The sequence below is a fragment of the Cyrtonyx montezumae genome, unplaced genomic scaffold (genome assembly GCF_038088225.1).
Source record: "Cyrtonyx montezumae isolate F1298 unplaced genomic scaffold, pur_monq_1.0 scaffold_13, whole genome shotgun sequence".
Lineage (NCBI taxonomy): Eukaryota > Metazoa > Chordata > Aves > Galliformes > Odontophoridae > Cyrtonyx > Cyrtonyx montezumae.
This window is the reverse complement of record NW_027071859.1, coordinates 30,582,392-30,602,209: the sequence shown is the minus strand read 5'-3', so window position 1 is coordinate 30,602,209 and position 19,818 is coordinate 30,582,392. Positions and strand designations below refer to the sequence as shown.

Sequence of the window (19,818 nt, the reverse complement as noted above, 5' to 3'; positions counted from 1 at the left end):
TTTCTATAGTGATAATCTGTCTAACTATATAATCTATAACATATATTGGCTATAAAACTGAAGTAGCCACCGTTTAGCCTGATTTTCAGGTGGTGCTCTGTGGATCCCTCCCAACTCAGGATATTGTGTGGTTCTATGGTTCCATTTAATCTAATGGTTTCTTCTTGGTGGATTTAGAGGGAATCTGCAACGTTACTTTTCCTGGTTATTATTAACCATGAGGGATGTTTTTCCTGGGGGGGTTTGAAGAGGACAAACCCTGCAGCCCCCCACAGGCAGTGATGTATCTGCTCCGTGAAACATTAGCCAATGATCAGTGAGAGATGGTTGTGGTGGATGGTGCTCTGAAATGGTCACCAATACTTCCAGGACAATGTGTTCTGTACACTTCTGCATACTTCAGGTCTCCCCAAGATCTTCGTTTTAGCCCTACAGCTGGTGTAAGTTCAAGGAGCACATCCCTGTCTATTGATTTTTCTGGCACCTTGAATTAATCAAAGGTTAAAGTGTGTCAAGAGAATGTTTAATTCGTGCATTTAGCAAGTGCAGCTCTTTCATCTGCCCTCATGGTATGCCTGGGAAATATGCTAAACTGGAGCATTAGCTCAGTCAGTGCTAAAATGAGAAACTAAGTGACGAGGCTTCTGCCAAACACTGAAAGCAAAAACTGACACCATCTCTGCCTTTGTTTCATGTTGAAATTATGAGATCTGTACACTGCAGTAATTAAAGCACCCGTTAAGTCCTTCACGGTGCTACTGTTGTACAAATAACTCCTCACCCTGGGGATCTGATTTCCCCTGGACAGTGGTGGTGGCAGCAGCCTGCTGCAGGAACACCTCAGCCTTCTCCACCACCTTTTGATCTCCCACGTGCAGCGGTCCTATGGCACCACCAATGAGTTTTGGTGGTGGCTGCATGTTTTCTGGCTCTGGGGACAGAGTGTGTGACATCTGTACTGGGTTGAGCCACCAGAAGCAGAAGCAATTGCCTCCAGGTGGGCTGGTTAGCACAGCTGTGAGATGTCAGTCCCCCGAAGTGCAGTCACTTCTGCTTATGTCCATAGGTGTGTGATGAGTCCCCGAACTGCTCAGGGCTCTAAAGGACTGGAAATGGCTTTCTGAGGGCTGAAGTGTTTCAGTCCTACTGGAGCAGCACTGCTGCTGCAGCGAAGTGGTGGGAGTAGCCAGTCTCACCTTCAAGCCTTCTCACAACTTGAACCAAAACGTGTGCCACTCGCAGAGAACACCAAAAAGGGAAAGTGCAGTGAGAAAATCAGGAGGAAAATGGAAAGAATTTAAAGGCTGTGAAAACCCTGAGGAGAAAACATGGTGAAGGGAGCTTATATCAGTGGTGCTAGTGATTATAATGGTGGGCTTGAACACCTCTCTTATGAAATCAGGCTGATGGAGCTGAGCTTTTTCAGCCTGGAGAAGGCCCCAGGGGGATCTCAGTGCTACCTGGAATGCTGAGTGTTGGAAGTTCTTGAAGGGAGCTTGTAAGAGGAAGAAGGGGATTGACCTTTTATACCATCTGATAGTGATAGGACAAGGGGGAAAGGCTTTAAACTGAAAGAGGAGAGATGTGGGATCGATGTTAGGGTAAATTTTTCATTCAGAAGGCAGTGAGGCACTGGCACAGCCGCTCAGAGCTGGGGGTGCCCTATCCTTGGAGGTGCTTGAGGCCAGGTTGGATAGGTCCTGGGCAGCTGAGCTGGTGGGGGCAGCCCTGCCCACAGCAGGGGTGTTGGGACTGTGTGAGCTTTAAGGTCCCTTCCAATCCAAGTCATTGTGATTATAGCGTGCAGCCCATTCCAATGGGTCACAGGACTGGGGACAGCAGATCCCAAGGGGCACCTGAGAGCCTTCAGAATAGCAAGGGACTGGGGATAAGCCACAGGGAGAGTTCCATCACCAAGCAGCTCCCAAGCCTGCCTGCACTGACTCCCTGATCAGCTTTGCCACTCCATCTGGGTGCCAGGAATAACTCTGAAGTCTTCTCCTGCTGCCACTGCTGCTTTTTAAATCATTTTGTGACAAGTACTCACAAGCAGGTTGGTTCTGCCAGACTTGTTTCGTGTCTCGAGTTGTGTGAGCCTGGGCTTCCCCCATATGCAGAAAAAACATAGTGAGCAGAAAAGAGCTGTGCATCCTCTGCAGTGCTCATCCAAACAGAGTCACAGTGGTTAAAGAGAAAGGGAAGCTGAGGCAGAAAGTATTGATAGGACAAGGGGAAATGGTTTCAAACTGAAAGAAAGGAGATTTAAATTGGATATAAGGAAGAAGCTCTTTTACAGTGAGGGTGGTGGAGGCACAGGTTGCTCAGAGAGGCAGTGAATGCCCCATCCCTGGAGACACTCAAGGTCAGACTGGATGGGGTTCTGAGCAACCTGATGTAGCTGTGTCTGTTTGTTGCAGGAGAGCTGGACTACATGACCCTTAAGGTTCCCTTCCAACTCAAATGATTTTATTATTTATTATTATATACGTTTTATTGTGAAGTTATATCCTCTCCAGATATAATATTTATTTGGAAGTTTATAATTAAATGGTAGAAATTGTATATATGAGCATATTAGTATGCTGCTCATACCATGCTTAAAAGTAATTGAGCTGTGTTAGTTCTTGCAGCCAAGAAGCTGATGGGTACATCACCCACCTATGCCTCTTCACAACTATGTTCTTCCTTCCTCTTCTTGTTAGCATACAAATCAAGAGCAGCAAGAAGAAAACAAGCCTTCAGCCATATCTTCTCCAGGCACTGCGGCACAGGGAGGTGCTGCAGGTGCTCCCAGTAGACCTGCTGTCCCAGGCCACCCACATTTCCATAGCAAATATCAATCATCCCAAGTGGAAAAAGTAGAAGACGAGAAATGATCTTTTTTTATTTCCCTTCACTGCTGTGGACCGGGGGATGCCCAAGCCCATCCCCACAGGTGCCCTGCACGCTGCTGCTCATCCCCGATCACCAGGTCCCGAAGCAGAGCAGCACTTGGCAGCCCCAGGTCCCGCCCCGTGCTGTGTGCAGCTCTGCGAGGCCGCAGCAGCGGGCTGCCACCAGAGGGAGCTGCAGCGAGGACCAGGAGCTGCGTTTCGCCATTGCTTTCGTTGGCGCGTAGAGCACAGTGCAAACGCCTCTCCGAATCACATGTTTTATTAGACGAGCACGGTTTTAACACAATTTTAAACTCCACGTGTACACAGTCTAGGATGCAACGCGCTCCCTCCCGCACAGAGCTACAGAACAGCGAGGCCGTGTCGAGGTGAGCAGCAGCTCTGCTTTCGCAGTGTTACAAGCCGTGGGGAACGGGAGCTTTGCACGGAGGCCTGCGCAGGACGGGATGAAGCATATGAGGAGGAGGCAAAGAGCGGGAAGAAGGGAGCGAGGTGGATCTGCCCTGGCTGAAGGAATGCCCTCAAGAAGCTGCTCTCCATTTCCCCTCCCAAATTCCTCCAGGTGAGGGGCAGGCCGCCCTGCCCTGTGCAGGGTGAGCAGCGTGCTTCGCCCCGTGCTATGCACACCAAGCTCTGGTGAAACGGGTGGGGAAGTTGCTCAAGACTGATGGGTTTGGCACTACCGGGTGAAGATCCTGCTCTGGTGCTCCTGTGAAGGCAGTTCTCTTGCCACAAGGCACTGCCTAAAGTCTCAGGCTCCCACACTATCGTGGGATTTCAACAAGAACTGGACTCCCAGAATGAACGGCCTGACCGGGGTGGGGGGGACAACCAAGAAACCCACAGAGAGCTGGCAGCCTCTCTGTTTCAGTGGTAACACTTGAGCTGCTCGATGCTTCCATCAGAGAGTAATTTTAAAGCATCAGGATAGATCTAGGGGCTTTACTCCACGTCCACCTCCTTGGAAGGTTTGATTCTAGACAGCCAAAGCGTGTGCCTCTTGACTCAGGCCACAAAATCAATTTACTGCTTTATTACAAAAATAGCAATAGAAACTACCCCTTTGTGAGTTCATAGCTGAGCACACCTGAGAAGACTCTACAGTGACAGTCCCCTCTCTGGCAAGGCACTATCCAGCAGTGTGTGGCACAAGCAAAAACATCTCTATAAAGCCACTGATACAGTGAACGTGTGTGTGCACATAAGCCCACACAACAAGCTAGGTACAAAGATTTAAAGTTTAGCTCACACTACTCTCCCTAAAAAGGTAAGTACAAACTTTAGCTAAAAACTGGGATCATTTCATACCTTTATATGCAAAATATTTTAAACAAAACTAGGAATTTCTTCCTTCTTTCAACAAATGGATCGTTTCCACAGAACTCTTCCGTTATCCAATAGCTACATCTCATTATTACAAAACTGGTTTAAAAAATTTCAGATCATCTCGTGTAACAAACTAGAACTCTACTTGCTTTAATTACAAAAATAAGGCTGCTGCACAACAGACAAAACTCACATTCAAGCAACATATATACTTTCTGGCTTTTAGCTAGCCACTTGTAATTTGAAAGCAAATGTTCTAACTTACACTGCCAATCCATGCAAACAAGCAGGATATCTTTAGAGCTAGTGTTGTCCTCCGTACAACCACAGGGATGCTCTGAAATAAGCTACTTTCACCTTTTGGCTGCAATGGAACTTGTTCTCCATTGATGGAGATTTCTATTCCACCAAATTTTATTACCAAAGTTCAAGAGGAATTCTGTAAAACTAATCTAATCCCTGGAGAAAACAGTGAGATTTTGCCTTTTGCATCAGGCATCCAGGGACATCCCCGAGGATTATTCAAGTGGATTTACTCACTCGTGTGAATTCTTCAAAACTGGGACTTTGGGCAGTTTTGTAAGTTTACAACATATCAAGTACATGATAAATCCAGGATGGCTTCTCTGTAATTAACTGTATAATTATCTAAATTTAAATCCATATTCTTTTTCAAAGTTAAAGAATCTTCAACTTAAAAAAGTTATATAGAGCTTGTTTATGTACATCTACCTCATGTCACATTCCCTTAAAGTAAAGCTCAAGTCTTGTGAAAATATGGGATTGGTGACAAGAGTGAAAAAATAACTTACTACATACAACATAAATCCTAAAAATGCATGTACATACACTGGTATACACACATACATATGAATGTTATCAACTCCCCCATTAAGGGGTTCTCTAGAAAAGGTGCTCTAACCAGGACTTTGATAGTAAATACCACCATGGATGTGAAATCTGTGTGTGCTCTTGCTCCATCTAGCCCCTCTAGCTGAGCTGAGGAGGCACTCAAGGGTCCAAACAGGGTCCAAAGATTTATGGATGGATATCATTTTAAAGCTTAACATCTCCTTTTATAAAGCTTTCTTGCCTCTGCACTAAAGGGAAAAGTCACACAGCTGTGAGCAGCTTGTAGCTGAGACAACACCAAAAGGAAACTAACCTGTTCTTCACTCCAGAAAATGGTAGTCATGAACATTGTTCAAGTCATATCTCTATAGTCTTGAGTAGGCTCTTGTCCAAAATCTGAGAGGTTGAAGTTCTATCATTCAGCATCTTTGGCAGGGACTTGGGGAAATATCTAGTGTATGCTCTCAGTAAAACTGTGAACAACGTGGAACTTGGGAATTTCAGCAGATGGTAACAGCTGGCAGAGCTTAGGTCCTGGTGGATCCCAATAGCCATGGAGACTGGGCTAACTGAAAGCTCCTGAATTTTGAAAAGGAGGAAAGCAAAGTTCCGTCCTTGGGGTGGTAAAGCATCAGCACAGGCTGGGAACATCTGACTGAGAAATACACCTACTGAAAGAGACTGGGGGATTTGGTGAAAGGCAGGTTGGGCATAAGCCAGCAGTGCACTGTTCAGTACAGGGATGAGTGCTACTTCTGAAACATTTTACCCACTTTTTCTGTGGTTGAAGAAACTGGAGAGAATAACCCTCCACCAAACCAAAGCAGCCAGGGAGCTGAAGCACAGAGTCTAAGAACAGAGGTTAACATAGCTGTGTTTGTTTAGTCTAGCAAGAAGACCAAGAGGTGATCTAACAGTATCCTACAGCTATCTTGGGGGCACAAAAAGGTGGTGCCAAACTCTTCCTGTGAGAGCTGGAAAAGCAAGCATAGGAATAGCCACAAGTCACTACCTGGGAATGCAGGCTGGATGCTTGGAGATTAATGCGGCATCATCACTGGTTAAATAGAGGGTTAGGAGATCTCTATCTCTAGATGTTTTTAACACTGCTAAACAAACCCACATCTGACCTGAGCTAGTGGTGGTATTAGCCCTGGTTTATAGAAAGCTGGACTAAGTGACTGCTAGTTGTCCTTTCCAACTAGCTCATCTAGGATGCCATGGTTAATAATTTTACTAGAATGTGAGATTTGTTACACAAACAGGGCTCATTTCTGATAAGTTTTAGAAGATGTTGGGCTTCAGAGATTCTGTGATTGCAAAAAGGCTTCCCCACATGATTGGTTGTCCTTCATTTATGCAAAGACATGAGGATGTGTATTTGAGTAGCATTATCCCATCATTATGAAGTCACGAGAATAAGATACTTTACAGGACAGCTCTTATTTTAACAGCCAGATTGAATCAAAATGCAGAATGCAATTTGACTTCATTCCAGAACATGTTTTGTAATGGTTATTGGCGAGTCACTGGCCTTATTTCTGCTATGTTCATCAGCACAGTCCCACTGAAGTGATCTCTACCTGGCACCTGTTCCTCAGTTGAGCTGACTGCCATGGCCACGTCCAGCAAAGTGCATGCTCAACTTTCTCAATGACTTTGAGGCACATCCACATTTCCATACATGGGGGCATAAGTAGGACAACAGCCAGACAAGTTAGGTGTGCTGTTGGACAATGGCAGTGTGTTTAACAATATAGGAGACTGAGTGCTCTCTCTAAAAGTATCCCTTTGACTCTTACGTGGCTAATGGTGGAGCTGTGTTTAACTACAGATCAACTCAGTTTTGGTTAAATTTCATTTTTAGACAGTTCAACTATAGAGCCTCAATTTTGGGTGTTAAATTTTTCTCAGTAAAGAGATAACTATGTCATCTTTAGCTATGAGACTTCTTCTTTTGAACTAACCAGCACAGTTCCACCACATGATTTCACATGCACTTCACCTTCATTTGGAAAAGGAACCACATCAAAATATTTTGCTTTGGCACCCCAATGATGATAACAACTGTTTTTAAAGAACTGGTATCAAGAGGCAAATCAAGCTTTCATGAAAAAGGTTAGCAACTCATGTTTCTTCCAATACAAATGATCTAGCATAAACATAACAATAAATAAATGTAGAATAAAAATACAGCAGTTATTGGCTTGAACTGAGATCTTAAGATGTTAAGACCAACAGTTTTTAATTTCTGGATAGTAGTTAGCACATTCTAGTAACTACCAGCATTTTAACTTGCTGATGAGGTAATTTCAAAAACAGTAGTTGGTAGATTTAAAAACATAAGGAACCTGTCTGTATGAATTTATTCATGAATGACAGAAGCCCTGCACTTCCACTTATTATCTTTAAACCTATGGGACTACTAGAATATCAGTGCTAGTTGCAAAAGCAATTTGAAGATAAAAGTGATACCATCAATGAGTGTTTTTAAAAAGGTAGATGCGTAGCCCAGCCTTAATCCTATCTCATATACATCTTATTAACCTCACACTGGTGGGAGAGCATCCTCTTATAGCAAGCAGACTACTTCTAAGGATACATTTGCTCTATCACAGTGATCCATAAGTGAAGCTGTCGTGTGCTAAAGAACAGGGTCATTCATCCAGAAGATGCAGTTGTTGATACTTCAGAGAGGTTTTCTAGGGTTATGACTCCTATTTAAAAGAAAAGAGAGGGGGAAAAAAAAAGATTATTAATGCTATAAATACATACTCATTTCCTGTGTCTGTGACTCTCACATATAGGGTGTTCCTAACCCTGGTCCACAAAACAGCTAAGGACACATCCCTTTGAAACAAAACCAGACTGATACAGTGTTCCAGCCAAGCTTATAGTGATAATCCTCCAGGTTTAGAGCAGGTTCTTTCCCAAAAATGTAACTGCATACAAGCTGCTATTTCTGATTGCAGTAGAACATCTTTTCTTCTAGGGCTAACTCTTCAAGCTCCAAAGCAAAGCAGGCTGCCAAAATAACCTGCTTTGTGGTTCTCTGCTGAAGTTCCCTCCTACTCCTCTCTTCTAGGAGGTCCAGAAATAAATTCCTGACAGAAGTGTAACTCTGTATATACCCAAGAGCTACCATCCAGGCCTGAAGCAGCACTACTACCAAACACAGTAGAAGAAAATCCTCTCCTGTGTTTCTAATCTAATGCCTAAAGGGGCACTATGCAGCCATTTGAAAGTGTGTCCATTATCATTCAGGCTTCCAGTTGGCAATAAAATCTCATTTGTTATACTATCCTCAACAGAAATATGTTTATTTTAAATGCTTTACTTCCCTCTGCAACTCTTTCAATTACCTCATTAGCATGAATATCTACCATGATAACTGTGCATCTAGACGTAAAGTTCATTCAGTTTAAGGAAAGTTCAGTTTCAGTATTTCAAGAATTCCATGAAAAGTCTGCTATTTTACACTGACCTTTGATGCTAAACTAGGTTTCAGTCCAAGAAAGGAGAAGACAGTGTTGCTCTCCTTTGATTCAAAAAAGCCATCATAATCCTAGAGGGAAAGAAAAAATAAAAGATGAGTCAATATCTGTATTCCTGTTTTCCTTCTTGATCTTCCCACACTATATATGAGAGTAAAGGGTGATATGTAATAAAGCTCAGGAAAGTACTGATTCTTACCCATTTTCTCCTACTGAAACTTATTCTGAAAGGTAGTGACACCTCCAAGTCCAAAGGAAATGAAAAATGCATAGATCATCTAACTGAAACACCTTTCACTACTTTATTTGGTAGAGAAATATAAACATGGATTTGCATGAAAAGGAAATCCATTGCAGATATATTTTAAAAGTAGTTATGCACTTAACAGTGCAAAAAAAATTCTGATGAGGTTTCCAACTTGCATTTCAGCTAAATACTTACTAACATGGAAACCTCCAAGGAGAGGCAACTGACCTCCTCAGTTCTTCTGCGGTAGAAGAGATTTCACCACCACTCTCATCCTTTGAAGTCAGCAATCATATCTCAGATTTGGACACATCACATAGTTACAATGATACCATAAAGAATTTTGTTTTATAGAAAGGTTAAACAAAAAACAAAAAACACCAATTTTCATTATCATAAGTATGTTCCTTCTAGGTTTCAGCTGCTTAAAATCAGGTTCTGATCTCAAAGTCTTACTACTGCTTTTACTGTTACATTTATTGTGTAGGACAACTGCTACTCTTCTGTCATCAGATAGACTTCAGTTTTTATAGGAAAGAGTGAAGAACAGAGCACAATATAGTGAACTGATTTGGCAAATAGCAAGAAGCTGTAAAGTTTCAGGTTCTCCTAGCAGTTTAGTAAAGATTTTCTCTATGGGCACAGGCAAACAATAAAATCACCCAGTTCAGATCCCTCTCCTCCTCTACATGTCTGTAAAGTGGAAACATTAATCCCTACTTAACTACTTCTGACATGCTAAATACTATGTAAATGTCAGGAAGTTTCAGCTAGTTGAAATCATCAACTATTCATCATTAAATAGCAATCATCTCTAAATATCTAAAATCAGTAGTTACTCTTAAAAACATTCAGTAAGAGAAATCCCCTTAAATATTGACTGCGCACATACGCACTTTCAATACAGAATAGTGACAGGTTGTCTCTCTACCTCCACATACTTGCCATCTGTATAGTAGTGGTTTGCAATGCTCCTGACCTCAGAAGTTAGCACTCCTTTTGCTCCTATCCTCTGATCTTGTTAGTTTTTGAGACTGATTTCTCACTGTAACAGTTACAGGTGCTTTCTCTGGAATCAAACCTCAGTTTTTGCCTAGTAATACCTGCTTTGCCCACTTGTTTCCTTCCAATTCTGCCTTCTCTTGAACCTGTAACCTCACAAGCCACCCACAATCACAAGGGACCATGTAAGATAAGCAAAAGAAGTTCTAGTTGAAAAACAGAAATCTTTCTTTGACCTGGCTGTTGTTGGAAGGCCATAATGGGATGTGTAAGATTAGGAACCTTCCATCTTCCAACCAAAGTTTACTTAAGTCTACCCAACAGCCACTTGTGTTTACATTTTGGCTTCTCAACTCCTAAGTAGGAAGCAAAAAAAAATGTTTCTCCCAATGATAGCCACCTACTCACTTGGCCCTATGAGAAGAGCTAAGTTTATTTGCTTGCACTGCCAGAGGAATTAAGTGCCTGAACGAATAAAACCACTTTAGAGCATAGGAGGGTACAATCTCCTGCACTGATCAGCATCGTGGATTGGAACTTTGCAGACAGATGCTGCTTATCATTATGAGCACAGAACTATTACTGTTACATTTTAAAATGCTAACATATGAAGATTAGTGTTATAAATTGAGTTATAAGTCCCCTCTTTGTTATTTTTAGGTACGGTCTGTTCTATCTAACTTTGACATTAAACACACAATTAAACAGAGGAATTAGACACATTTCCATCAGTGAAAAAGCACTGAGGGCGATGAGCTGATGCTAATTTTTGATTTAACATGTATCTAAAATTAATAGGCAAACAGTAAACCCAGATAAAGTAGACAGATCTCACAACAATCGCATGAGCTGAAACATTATTGGAAGAAACCCCAACGATGCCATGGATGAAAAGAGAATAATGTAATCATTAAATACCTAGATGAGTAATAAGTAATACTGAAGCTCTGCCAAAAGATGATCCATTAAGCCCTTGACCTCTAAGAATAAAAGCAGAAAATTGCACGGATGCAGTTAAATCTGAAAAAGATCTAGCCTGGCTCTGCTAAAGCAGCTGAAAAGCCATGAGGAACATGAGCTGTATAAGCAAGTACATGTGAAGACAGCATCCAATCTGAGAACTAGCCTTTATTTTCACCCCGGGTTTATCCTCACATGTGTAGCTCTGTCTCTGGAGCCAAAGGTAGGTTAACAGTGGATGAATGCAACTCACAGTGAGAAAACTGATAGCACCCTTTTGGCATTCAGGCAGGTTTAAATTGGCTCAGTCTAGCCTTTACAAACCTGTAGACTACAAGCAGCAAACCTGCAGGCAAGCAGCTAAGGCAAGCACTTCTGCAGCTGCATAGCTCAAGGCAAACATCCCTTTCACTGCCCACCAGGAGTTTTCTTTCCTTTTAAGAGCACAAACAGTTTTCATGAGCCCCCAGTGGCCTGTTTGCCCCAGCAGTGCCCAGGAGAAGACTCTGCTCAGTTGAGTCATCAGCTTGCATCACCATTTTCAAGTTCTGTTTTTTTTTGGTTTTTTTTTTTTCCTAATCCTGATGTTTCAATTAGCTTAAAATCCATGACCACTCTAAGACCATGTTCTTTTCACATTTTCATAGGAAATGTGAAAGAGAAACAAGGTAGGGAAATAGTCACAGCCTGAAAATAGCATCATAAGAATTAGAGTTGCATTCCTTGCTCTTACAGTGACACTGTGACTGACTCAAGCATCAGTTTATACGAACGTTAACCTCCATAAACCAATCATCAAAAGATTTCTGCAAGTGCTAGTTATCAATTTTTACTTCTAGAAGAACCCATAAGTTCTTCCCACATTTTTGGTGACTACCTAATCTGGATTCACCCTCTGAAAGGAGCCTGAAGGTTAACCAATGAGCTCAACTAAGAGTATGATTGAAAGAGCACAAAATCCAATGCATTCATTCATTTTAAAATGAGCATAACATTGAACAACAAAAAGATGATCAGCTAGAAGACACTCCCTCCATGTTCTGAAATATCTGCATTACAAAGCTCACTATAATGCTACTGACACTTTCATGCTTTACTGGGGGGTTAGGAAGAAAAAGCATCATACTTCCAAATAAAACAGCAGTAAAATTTCAAACGGGAGTTTTCTTATTAATCTTTGCAATGGAAATATATGACCTCAAAATACTTTGGGAAAAAAATTATAAAAATTCATAACAATTCTATAAAATTTGACAGGAATCACTTTGGTAAGATAGTTTCTTAAGATATTTTTGAAAAACACTACAATCACAAGGACTCATCAGTTCTGCTTTACTCCTTTATGTGGCAAGAGTTCAAAGTGAGCATTGCTGGCTTTCCTGGTAATATATGCAAGGTGACGTGTTCCAAACACATTCCACCTTTTGCCTGATCTTTATAAGGAGAAAGCGTGGTTATTTGGGCCACATGGAAAGACAATGACTGGGGCTGAGGAAAAATGGTGCCAAGATCAGGCAGGAGCACAACACACTTGCAAGCTAAGGGGTTTTGCTTGAAAAATCTCCATGAGATGCGCTGCCTCCTACAGATGAAGTGACCCACCATCCACTATTTCTGGCAAGGCAATGGCTCCCAGCTCTGCACTGGGCTTCACTACCAGTGGCAGGTTGCTACCATGTCCTCACCACCACGCCCACAGGCACAGTGGCTTTGCTGGGGCCAGGAGAGCAATACTGTCTTGCCCTAGCACAAGGAAGTGGCTGCCACCCATGCCCCTGAAGATACCCAGAAATCAGCTGATAATCTAAAAAATGCACAGGTATAGCAAACTGGCACCCACTGCCCCAGCTGCAAAAGGCAGCTACATGCACAGACAGATAAGTGGCTGTATTATTCATTATGATCCTCAGTGCTTCCCAGAGCTGCTAATTACACTTTATTAACATCTAAAACCATTGCAAGTTTAGTAGCTAATAAAACAAAGGGGACAGTGGACATGAATAATCAGTGACATGGAGATGCTTGATCCCCCTGGAAAACCTGAAAAGACAAAAATATCAGTGATAAATCACAAAGATGAGGGCATGAAAGGTTGCAGAGAATGAGGAATGCCACACAGGATTAAAAAAAAAAATTCTGAATGGTTTTGGGGATAAGGAAGTGAAGGAACAACAAATGGGGTTGGTAAAAGGATATTTCAAGGCAGAAAATGCTTCTTAACATGATACCAACCATATGACTGCTTCAGACTTGGCTTCTCACCAGTAAAGGCAGCGGCAGCTTGACTACCAAGTAGTCTACCAGCAGAGCAGTTACAGCAGTAAAGATGCTGGAAGGTCTGCTGGAGAATAGATTAGCTGACCTAATGAGCTCTTGCTTCATTTAAAATAAACAAAGTTAATAACATTTAAGTTTCGACTGCTCACCTTCAGACCAATGCAAGACCTTGCTGGTATTTCATGACAGTAGCATATAGCCCATCTTTGCTTTCTCTGCTACTGCTGAGTGATTCCATACCAGGACAGAGGCAGACTGTGGCTGAAAAGGTCTTTAGGAGTAAAGTTGCCCGAGGTGGTCATGGAAGGAAGGCTGTGAAGCTCACCATGGTAGCAGGATGGTTGGTACTAGATGCAGAGCTCAGGGTACTCATGAGACTTGTTGATGAAACATGCTAACCATGCTAAATATGTACATGGCTTTACTGAATACAATAAGAATTACTAAATAAATTAAAGCAATATATTTGTTTCAGAAAAATGGGTATTCTCCCTGACTCTAGCTAACAGAAGTATTTATTTGACATCTTTGTAGCCTTTCCTAGGCACATGAAACTACCAGGACAGATCCAGGCTGGATACACCTTCAATCTCACACGGTTATAGTCACTGGTATTATCTTAGGCTGTATGTTGCATCAAGTTTTCTAACAATCAAAGTCAAGAGATGGGCTGGTAAAAGAGCAAGCCTTGCATTTTCACATAGCTTTGCTTTCAAACTATGAGTCCTTGTAGTTTATCTTGAAACTAAAAGATGTCACTGTTGCTTTGCAGCTCTTTAAAACCAGACTAGTCAAATGCAAGAAACTATTAATGTCTTAGAGCGTGCAGAAATCCCAACAACCAACCACTGCCTAAATGCTCCTGTAAAGCAAGAGCTGCTTAGTCTTTGACATGGTGGGCAGGCATTCTGGTAATTGAGATTTGATGCATTATTACAACACAAATACCTTACAGCATCCTGGCATTTATGTGGGTTTTCTGTCAAATTATTTTCATAGGAAAGCTGCTGGCCCTTGGGAATTCTCGGCTCTTTAGTAGTTCCACTTCCAGGATAGCTCTTCTTCTATCAACAGCAACCACCAAGTTGCTCAACCTGACTTCAGGGGCAGCTGCACCTTGATGATGCTGCAGACCCCTTATGTGTGCTGTATTCCTATTGCTACGAGTCCAGATCATTGCAGTTATGTGATTACAGACACTGCTATAAATAATGTGGCTGACCATTTGTTAAGCAGGTAAACTGAGACTTGTTTAAATAAGGCTATCATTATTGCTACAAACTATTTGCTGTACATCAAAGCAAAAACTGACAGTACTGTAGATCAGCATAAATAATTGTCCTTCAAGGACAAAAGAGTGGTGGCACTGGGCCAAACTAAAACTTTAACACAAAGCAGATTTTATCTACCGGTCAGCAATTGTACAGCTACTGTCTACACATTAATGCAACTGAAAGCAAAGAACATTTTACCTACTGCAGTTTCAAAGATGGTGAACAAAATTCCTCTCAGTAAGTTTTTTTTTAAAAGAGCAACTTGGTTTTGTTCATTCTTGCTTTTAACTTGCAAGAAGAGAAAGGAAAGAGGAAACCTGTTAAACATTTCAGACAGATTCTTATTGTTTATCAGGTGTTCACCACACAAAGAAGTAGAAAAGCAAGCAACCTGCCCAAATGTAGCCTGCACTGCTTTTTGAATTTGTTTAGCAATCATTTTTTATATATAATAATGACCTCTCTATTCTTATGAAAGGGGCAAGGTACTCCTATAAGAAATAATGGGTAATTCATAATTTAAATGCATTGAATGAGCACTCTGCTACTGACTGAGTGAATACTGTAAGCTGTTGAGAACAAACTGTTAGCATCCTTCCTGAAAAGGGCAGCTCAGTTCTCTGGGACAGATGACATTCATTCACTGATCTGATTAGGATTACAATGGAAAGCCTTACTCAGCACAGCTCTTCTTGGAGCATATGTGCATGTGTATTTTCAGTATTATACAAATACACAAAAAAAATAAGAATCTTGTTTGCACAACACAGGACAGTCTAAACATTAGTTTTCCATTAGCTAACATTCTGATAAGATCTCTGGACAGGATTTTTAAAGAGCTTAAATAATTGATTCTACAAAGCAATTTGTTAGTCCTCTCTAGTGAGCTAAATATTTATTTCTGTAATCTCTACAGTCATATGCTTCCAAAAACAAAGGCTTTTACAAAAAGGAGGCCCATGTCAGCTACAGCTCTATTATTTGGACAGTTACATGCCAAAATCAGGCTGTTGTTAGGTTTGCCATTCATTCAACAACCATGAAAAGATACACAACCATCAAATATCAAGAACTGATATCCCTCACCTCTGCATAGAAGTCCAATTGCAGAAGGGCTACTCAGAATTAAGAGATCAAAGTGGCACAATGCAAACCTGAGTAAGAAAATATTGGAGTGTACATCCAATGTCTGTGGATGACAACAGGTACCCCACTTTTGTTATCTTACGTCATCCAGCAGCTTTATAGATAATCTTGAATGAGATCACATGGCATGTGCAGGACAATGGGGATATCAGGCCTGGCCAGCACGTGTTCATGAAAGGCAGGTCCTGCTCAACCAACCTGATCTCCTACACGCAAGTGAGCCAACTGGTAGATGAGGGAAAGGCTGTTAATGTAGCCTACCTAGACTTCAGCAAAACCTTTGACTATTTCACCCACAGTATTCTCCTGAAGAAGCTGGCTGCTCAAGGCTTGGGCAGGTAAACTCTCTGCTGAGTAAAGAACTGGCTGGAAGGCTGGCCCCAGAGTGGCAGTGAATGGAGTTAAATCCAGCTGGCAACTGTTCATGAGCGGAGTTCTCCAGAGTCAGTACTGGGGCCCATCCTCTTTAATGCCTTTATTGACAATCTAGATGAGGGAATTATGTACACCCTCAACACTTGCAGATGACACCAAGCTGAGAGGAAGTGTCAACTTGCCTGAAGGTAGGAAGGCCCTTCAAGGGGAACTTAGCAGGCTGTTCTGGTGGGCTGAAGCCAATGGGATGAAGTTCAACATGATCTAGTGCTGAGTCCAGCACTTTGGCCACAACAACCCCAGACAACACTACAGGCTTGGGGTAAAATGGCTGGAAGACTGTGAAGGGAAAAAGCACCTGGGGATGCTGACTGACTCTTGGCTGAACATGAACCAGCAGTGAACCCGAGTGGCTAAGAAGGTCAATGGCATCCTGGCTTGTATCAGAAATAGTATTGCCAGCAGGAGCAGAGAGGTGATTGTCCTGTACTCAGATCTGGTGAAACAGCACCTTGTTTTGGGCCCCTAACTACAATAAATATACTGAGGCCCTGGAGTGTGTCCAGTGAAGTGTAACAAAGCTGGTGAGGGGACTAGAGCACAAGTGTTATGAGGAGTGGCCAAAGGAACTGGGATCGTTCAATCTGGAAAAGAGGAAGCTCAGAAGAGATCTTATTTCCCTCTACCTCTGAAAGGAGGTTTTGGTGAGGTAGAGGTCAGCCTCTTCTCCCACATAGACCAGAGGGAATGGCCTCAAGTTGCACCAGGAAAGGGTTCAGGTTGGAGAGTAGGAAAGAGTGGTCAGGTACCAGAATGGGCAGCCCAGGGAAGTGGTTAAGTCCCCATCCCTGGAGGTGTTCAAGGAAAGAGTAGATGTAGAGAGGGATCAGGTGACATCTCAGAGCACTGAAAGAAAAATAATGGATTCCCCTCTTCCATTTGTTTCTTTTGTGAATTAGAGTCTGTCAGAAGAATCTTTCAGCCCTTTCTTTGTTTTCTGTGGTCCCCTCACAGAAGAACAGAAATGGTGAGGTATTAAAGAAAATAGAAAGCCACGCAAATTGTAATGATACTGTGATGATTAGCATAATATTTTGCAATGAATTACCATAATGTTTACTTACAAGAGTACTATAACTGCTGCATTTTCAAAGTGCTTTTTGGAATTCAATTATACTAGCAAAATTACAAGTGGTACAATAGTGCAGTGAATTACTTCATTCTTGTTCTCTGACCACAGCCATGACATTCTGAAGGTACTGCTTCAGTACACTGCTACACCCATATCCTGCACTATACTATGTACTCTCAGTGTATTACTGCCACTTAATGAGCTTGCTCATCCTTTCCTCAGCATATTCTAGAAGCCTGGGTCTTTTACAAAAGTCAGTAGTCAAAATCGTTTTGATCCACTCTAGAATAAACCTCTTTTCTCCAAGAAAGCATATCACAATATGAAGTTTTGGTTTCATGAAAAAAGGAGAGCAAGGATCCCAAACAAAACTGCTAGTGACCTATGTCTTCAGAACATCAATGTAATTAAAACAACCAAAACAAACAACAACAAAAAAACCAACAGTATTTTTGCTATATTAATCTAACAGTTCTAATTTTACACTGGTCATGTTTAATTCCTTTAAACAACGTGAACACTCTATATTACTATATTTAAGTAATATCTGAAAATAGACTAAGATATCTCCAAAGATGTATCCAATCTTTGACAGCTATTACCTTTAAATTGTGGAATAATTTACAGGAACATACCTGTTTCTTTACCTTGAAACAACTATATGAAGTTTGGAAAGCAGAAAGTACAGGTAAAAACTGCAGTGCTCAGCAGGAATTTACTCTCTCCACTACAGTGAAGAAAATTTAAGCATCATTAATCTAAATAGACACTAAATGATGTCCAAGCTGTTCACTTTAACTTCTATCTGTTTAACTTCTATCTAGTGAGATTATCCCTCCTCTGAAAGCTAAACTGGACTACCAAGATACTGAGGTGGGTAAGATCCATGCAAGGAATCATATGTAGCTTTGCTGGATACCACATAAGCCTCACAACTGTCCTGGCTCCTGAACTGAACACTCTACAGCAGTCATGTTAGAAGGGCATTATGTCACTTTGCTTGAGGACCCGAAGAGACAGTGTTCAAGCTCTGCATAATGAGCTCCACAATGGCAGGCCAGGATAGAAATTCTGTTTCTTAAGCCAGTTTCCTTAAATCATCTCTTTTCTCCTTATCAGAAGGTAGTTACTGGTTTGTCATTTTGAACACATAAAAAAGACGAAAAAAGACGAAAAAGCACCTTTAAAAAAAAAAAAGAGGAATTTAACAGTGTGGAGAAATCACTGCAACAGTATTTGCCTGTGCACTGAATAGATTGTTGAGAACACCGTCCCCCTTTCAGTGACCTATTTTATTTCTTTCTTGTCTATAGGCCTTCACTGCTTTGATGGAGTTGATACTCACCTATTACATTTCAGGGAAGGACAATAAATATCAAATATCTGTCTCTACTGCTGTGCCCACTAGACAATCTATCAGTGCTTACCCTAACACTCTAAACCATCTGAGCAGCTTCCAAGAAAAAAAAAATAAATGAGAAAGAGTCAGTCTGCTATATAAATATTTTTCCTTCAACTCTAACTCCCACCTGGAATCAGATTTTCTTTTAATTTTGGTTTGCCTAAATTTCAGACAGTTTCACATCAGTGGCAGATTTTCTGTGTAGAAATTGTTTCAAAGTGCTAACTTGAAGCTTTATAAAGTTAAAATCAGAGTGCAGCTTCACTTGAAAAGAAGAGACTTCTGAATAGGTGCAGGATTTGCTTCTAGCCTTGATAACGCATCAATGGCTATTATCCAGCAGTGCTTGCACAGCATTAAGGTCTTTGTTTCTAACTCTGCTCTCCAATGCTACCTGCAGTGAAGTTGGAAAGGGACACAGCTGAGACTATTGCCCACACTGGTCATTGGGATATTCCATACCATATAAACTACGTGCCCAGCAATAAATGCCAGGGAGAGTTATCTTCTAAGGCAGACATTGTTCAGAGACTTGCTGGAGATTGGTCTGATTTTGGGATGTGGCGAGTGACTGCATTTGCATTATTTGGTGCTTTTTCACCTTTCCTTCAATTAACTACCTCCCACGTCCTACAAGTTCTTCTCACTCTTGCTCTTCCTGTTCTCTCCCCTGACCTGCTTGGAGTGTGAGATGAGCAAGCAGCTGTGTGGCTGTGGGGTCAACCCAGAGCAGTCCGCTTTGTCTCCTGAAGAGGGACTCAAGACAATTCAAGATAGCAACAGGGTTGATAGTAGTGTGCTAGAATAAACATAAAGCTTTTTACCTAGCTGTTACTTGGCAGGCTCCAACTTGCTGCTGCTGGTCACAATGCTGACTTGTCTGCATTGTTTGTTCTCTCACTTGCTCCTCTGTACATCAAATGTGGAGGGCTGTCAATGGCTGCTTTCAGCTTCTGCTGTGTTATCACTTAATTTTACTTCGCCTGGGAGAGTTATGATAAAAGCATTGGCCTTGAGCCTAGTTTAGTATGTGGCCCCTGCACTGCTGCCATCCCAGTATTCTGGGAACCATCTTGTGAAGATAATTAGCAAATAGTTCTTTCTCCTCTACTCCAGGAACCACTTAGTGAAAGAAGGAAGAATGAAATCAACTGCTTCCCCAGGGCAGATGCTTCCACCCATTCCACCAGGCCTTTTCTGTTTCTCATTGTGCTCCCTTCTTATCCCCCACAGTGTGTAGGCTGGGGGTGGGCAACAGGCTGGGAGCTGACACAGCTAGGACAGCCAATCCAAACTGCCCAAATAGATACTGAATGCCATACAACATTGTGCTCAGCAACAAAACTGAGGAGGGAGTGCTTTTCTTTCAAGGTAGCTATTGCTTTCAAACTAACTTGGCATTGGTTCACTTTTCAAGCTTGTGAGTGATTGCCTTTG

General features: G+C 41.8%; 1 protein-coding gene across 1 annotated transcript in view; it reads right to left on the bottom strand.

Annotated features, from left to right (window-relative positions):
* Positions 1 to 3,719: 3,719 nt before the first annotated feature.
* Positions 3,720 to 19,818, bottom strand: part of SH3BGRL2 (SH3 domain binding glutamate rich protein like 2) — a 41,664-nt gene continuing 25,565 nt past the window's right edge. The window contains exons 4-5 of the mRNA XM_065730400.1: positions 8,557 to 8,637; positions 3,720 to 7,789 (exon numbers count right to left, since the gene is read on the bottom strand). Coding sequence (XP_065586472.1) covers positions 7,781 to 7,789; positions 8,557 to 8,637 — 90 coding nt within the window. The 3' untranslated portion in view covers positions 3,720 to 7,780. The remainder of the gene's footprint in view (positions 7,790 to 8,556; positions 8,638 to 19,818) is intronic.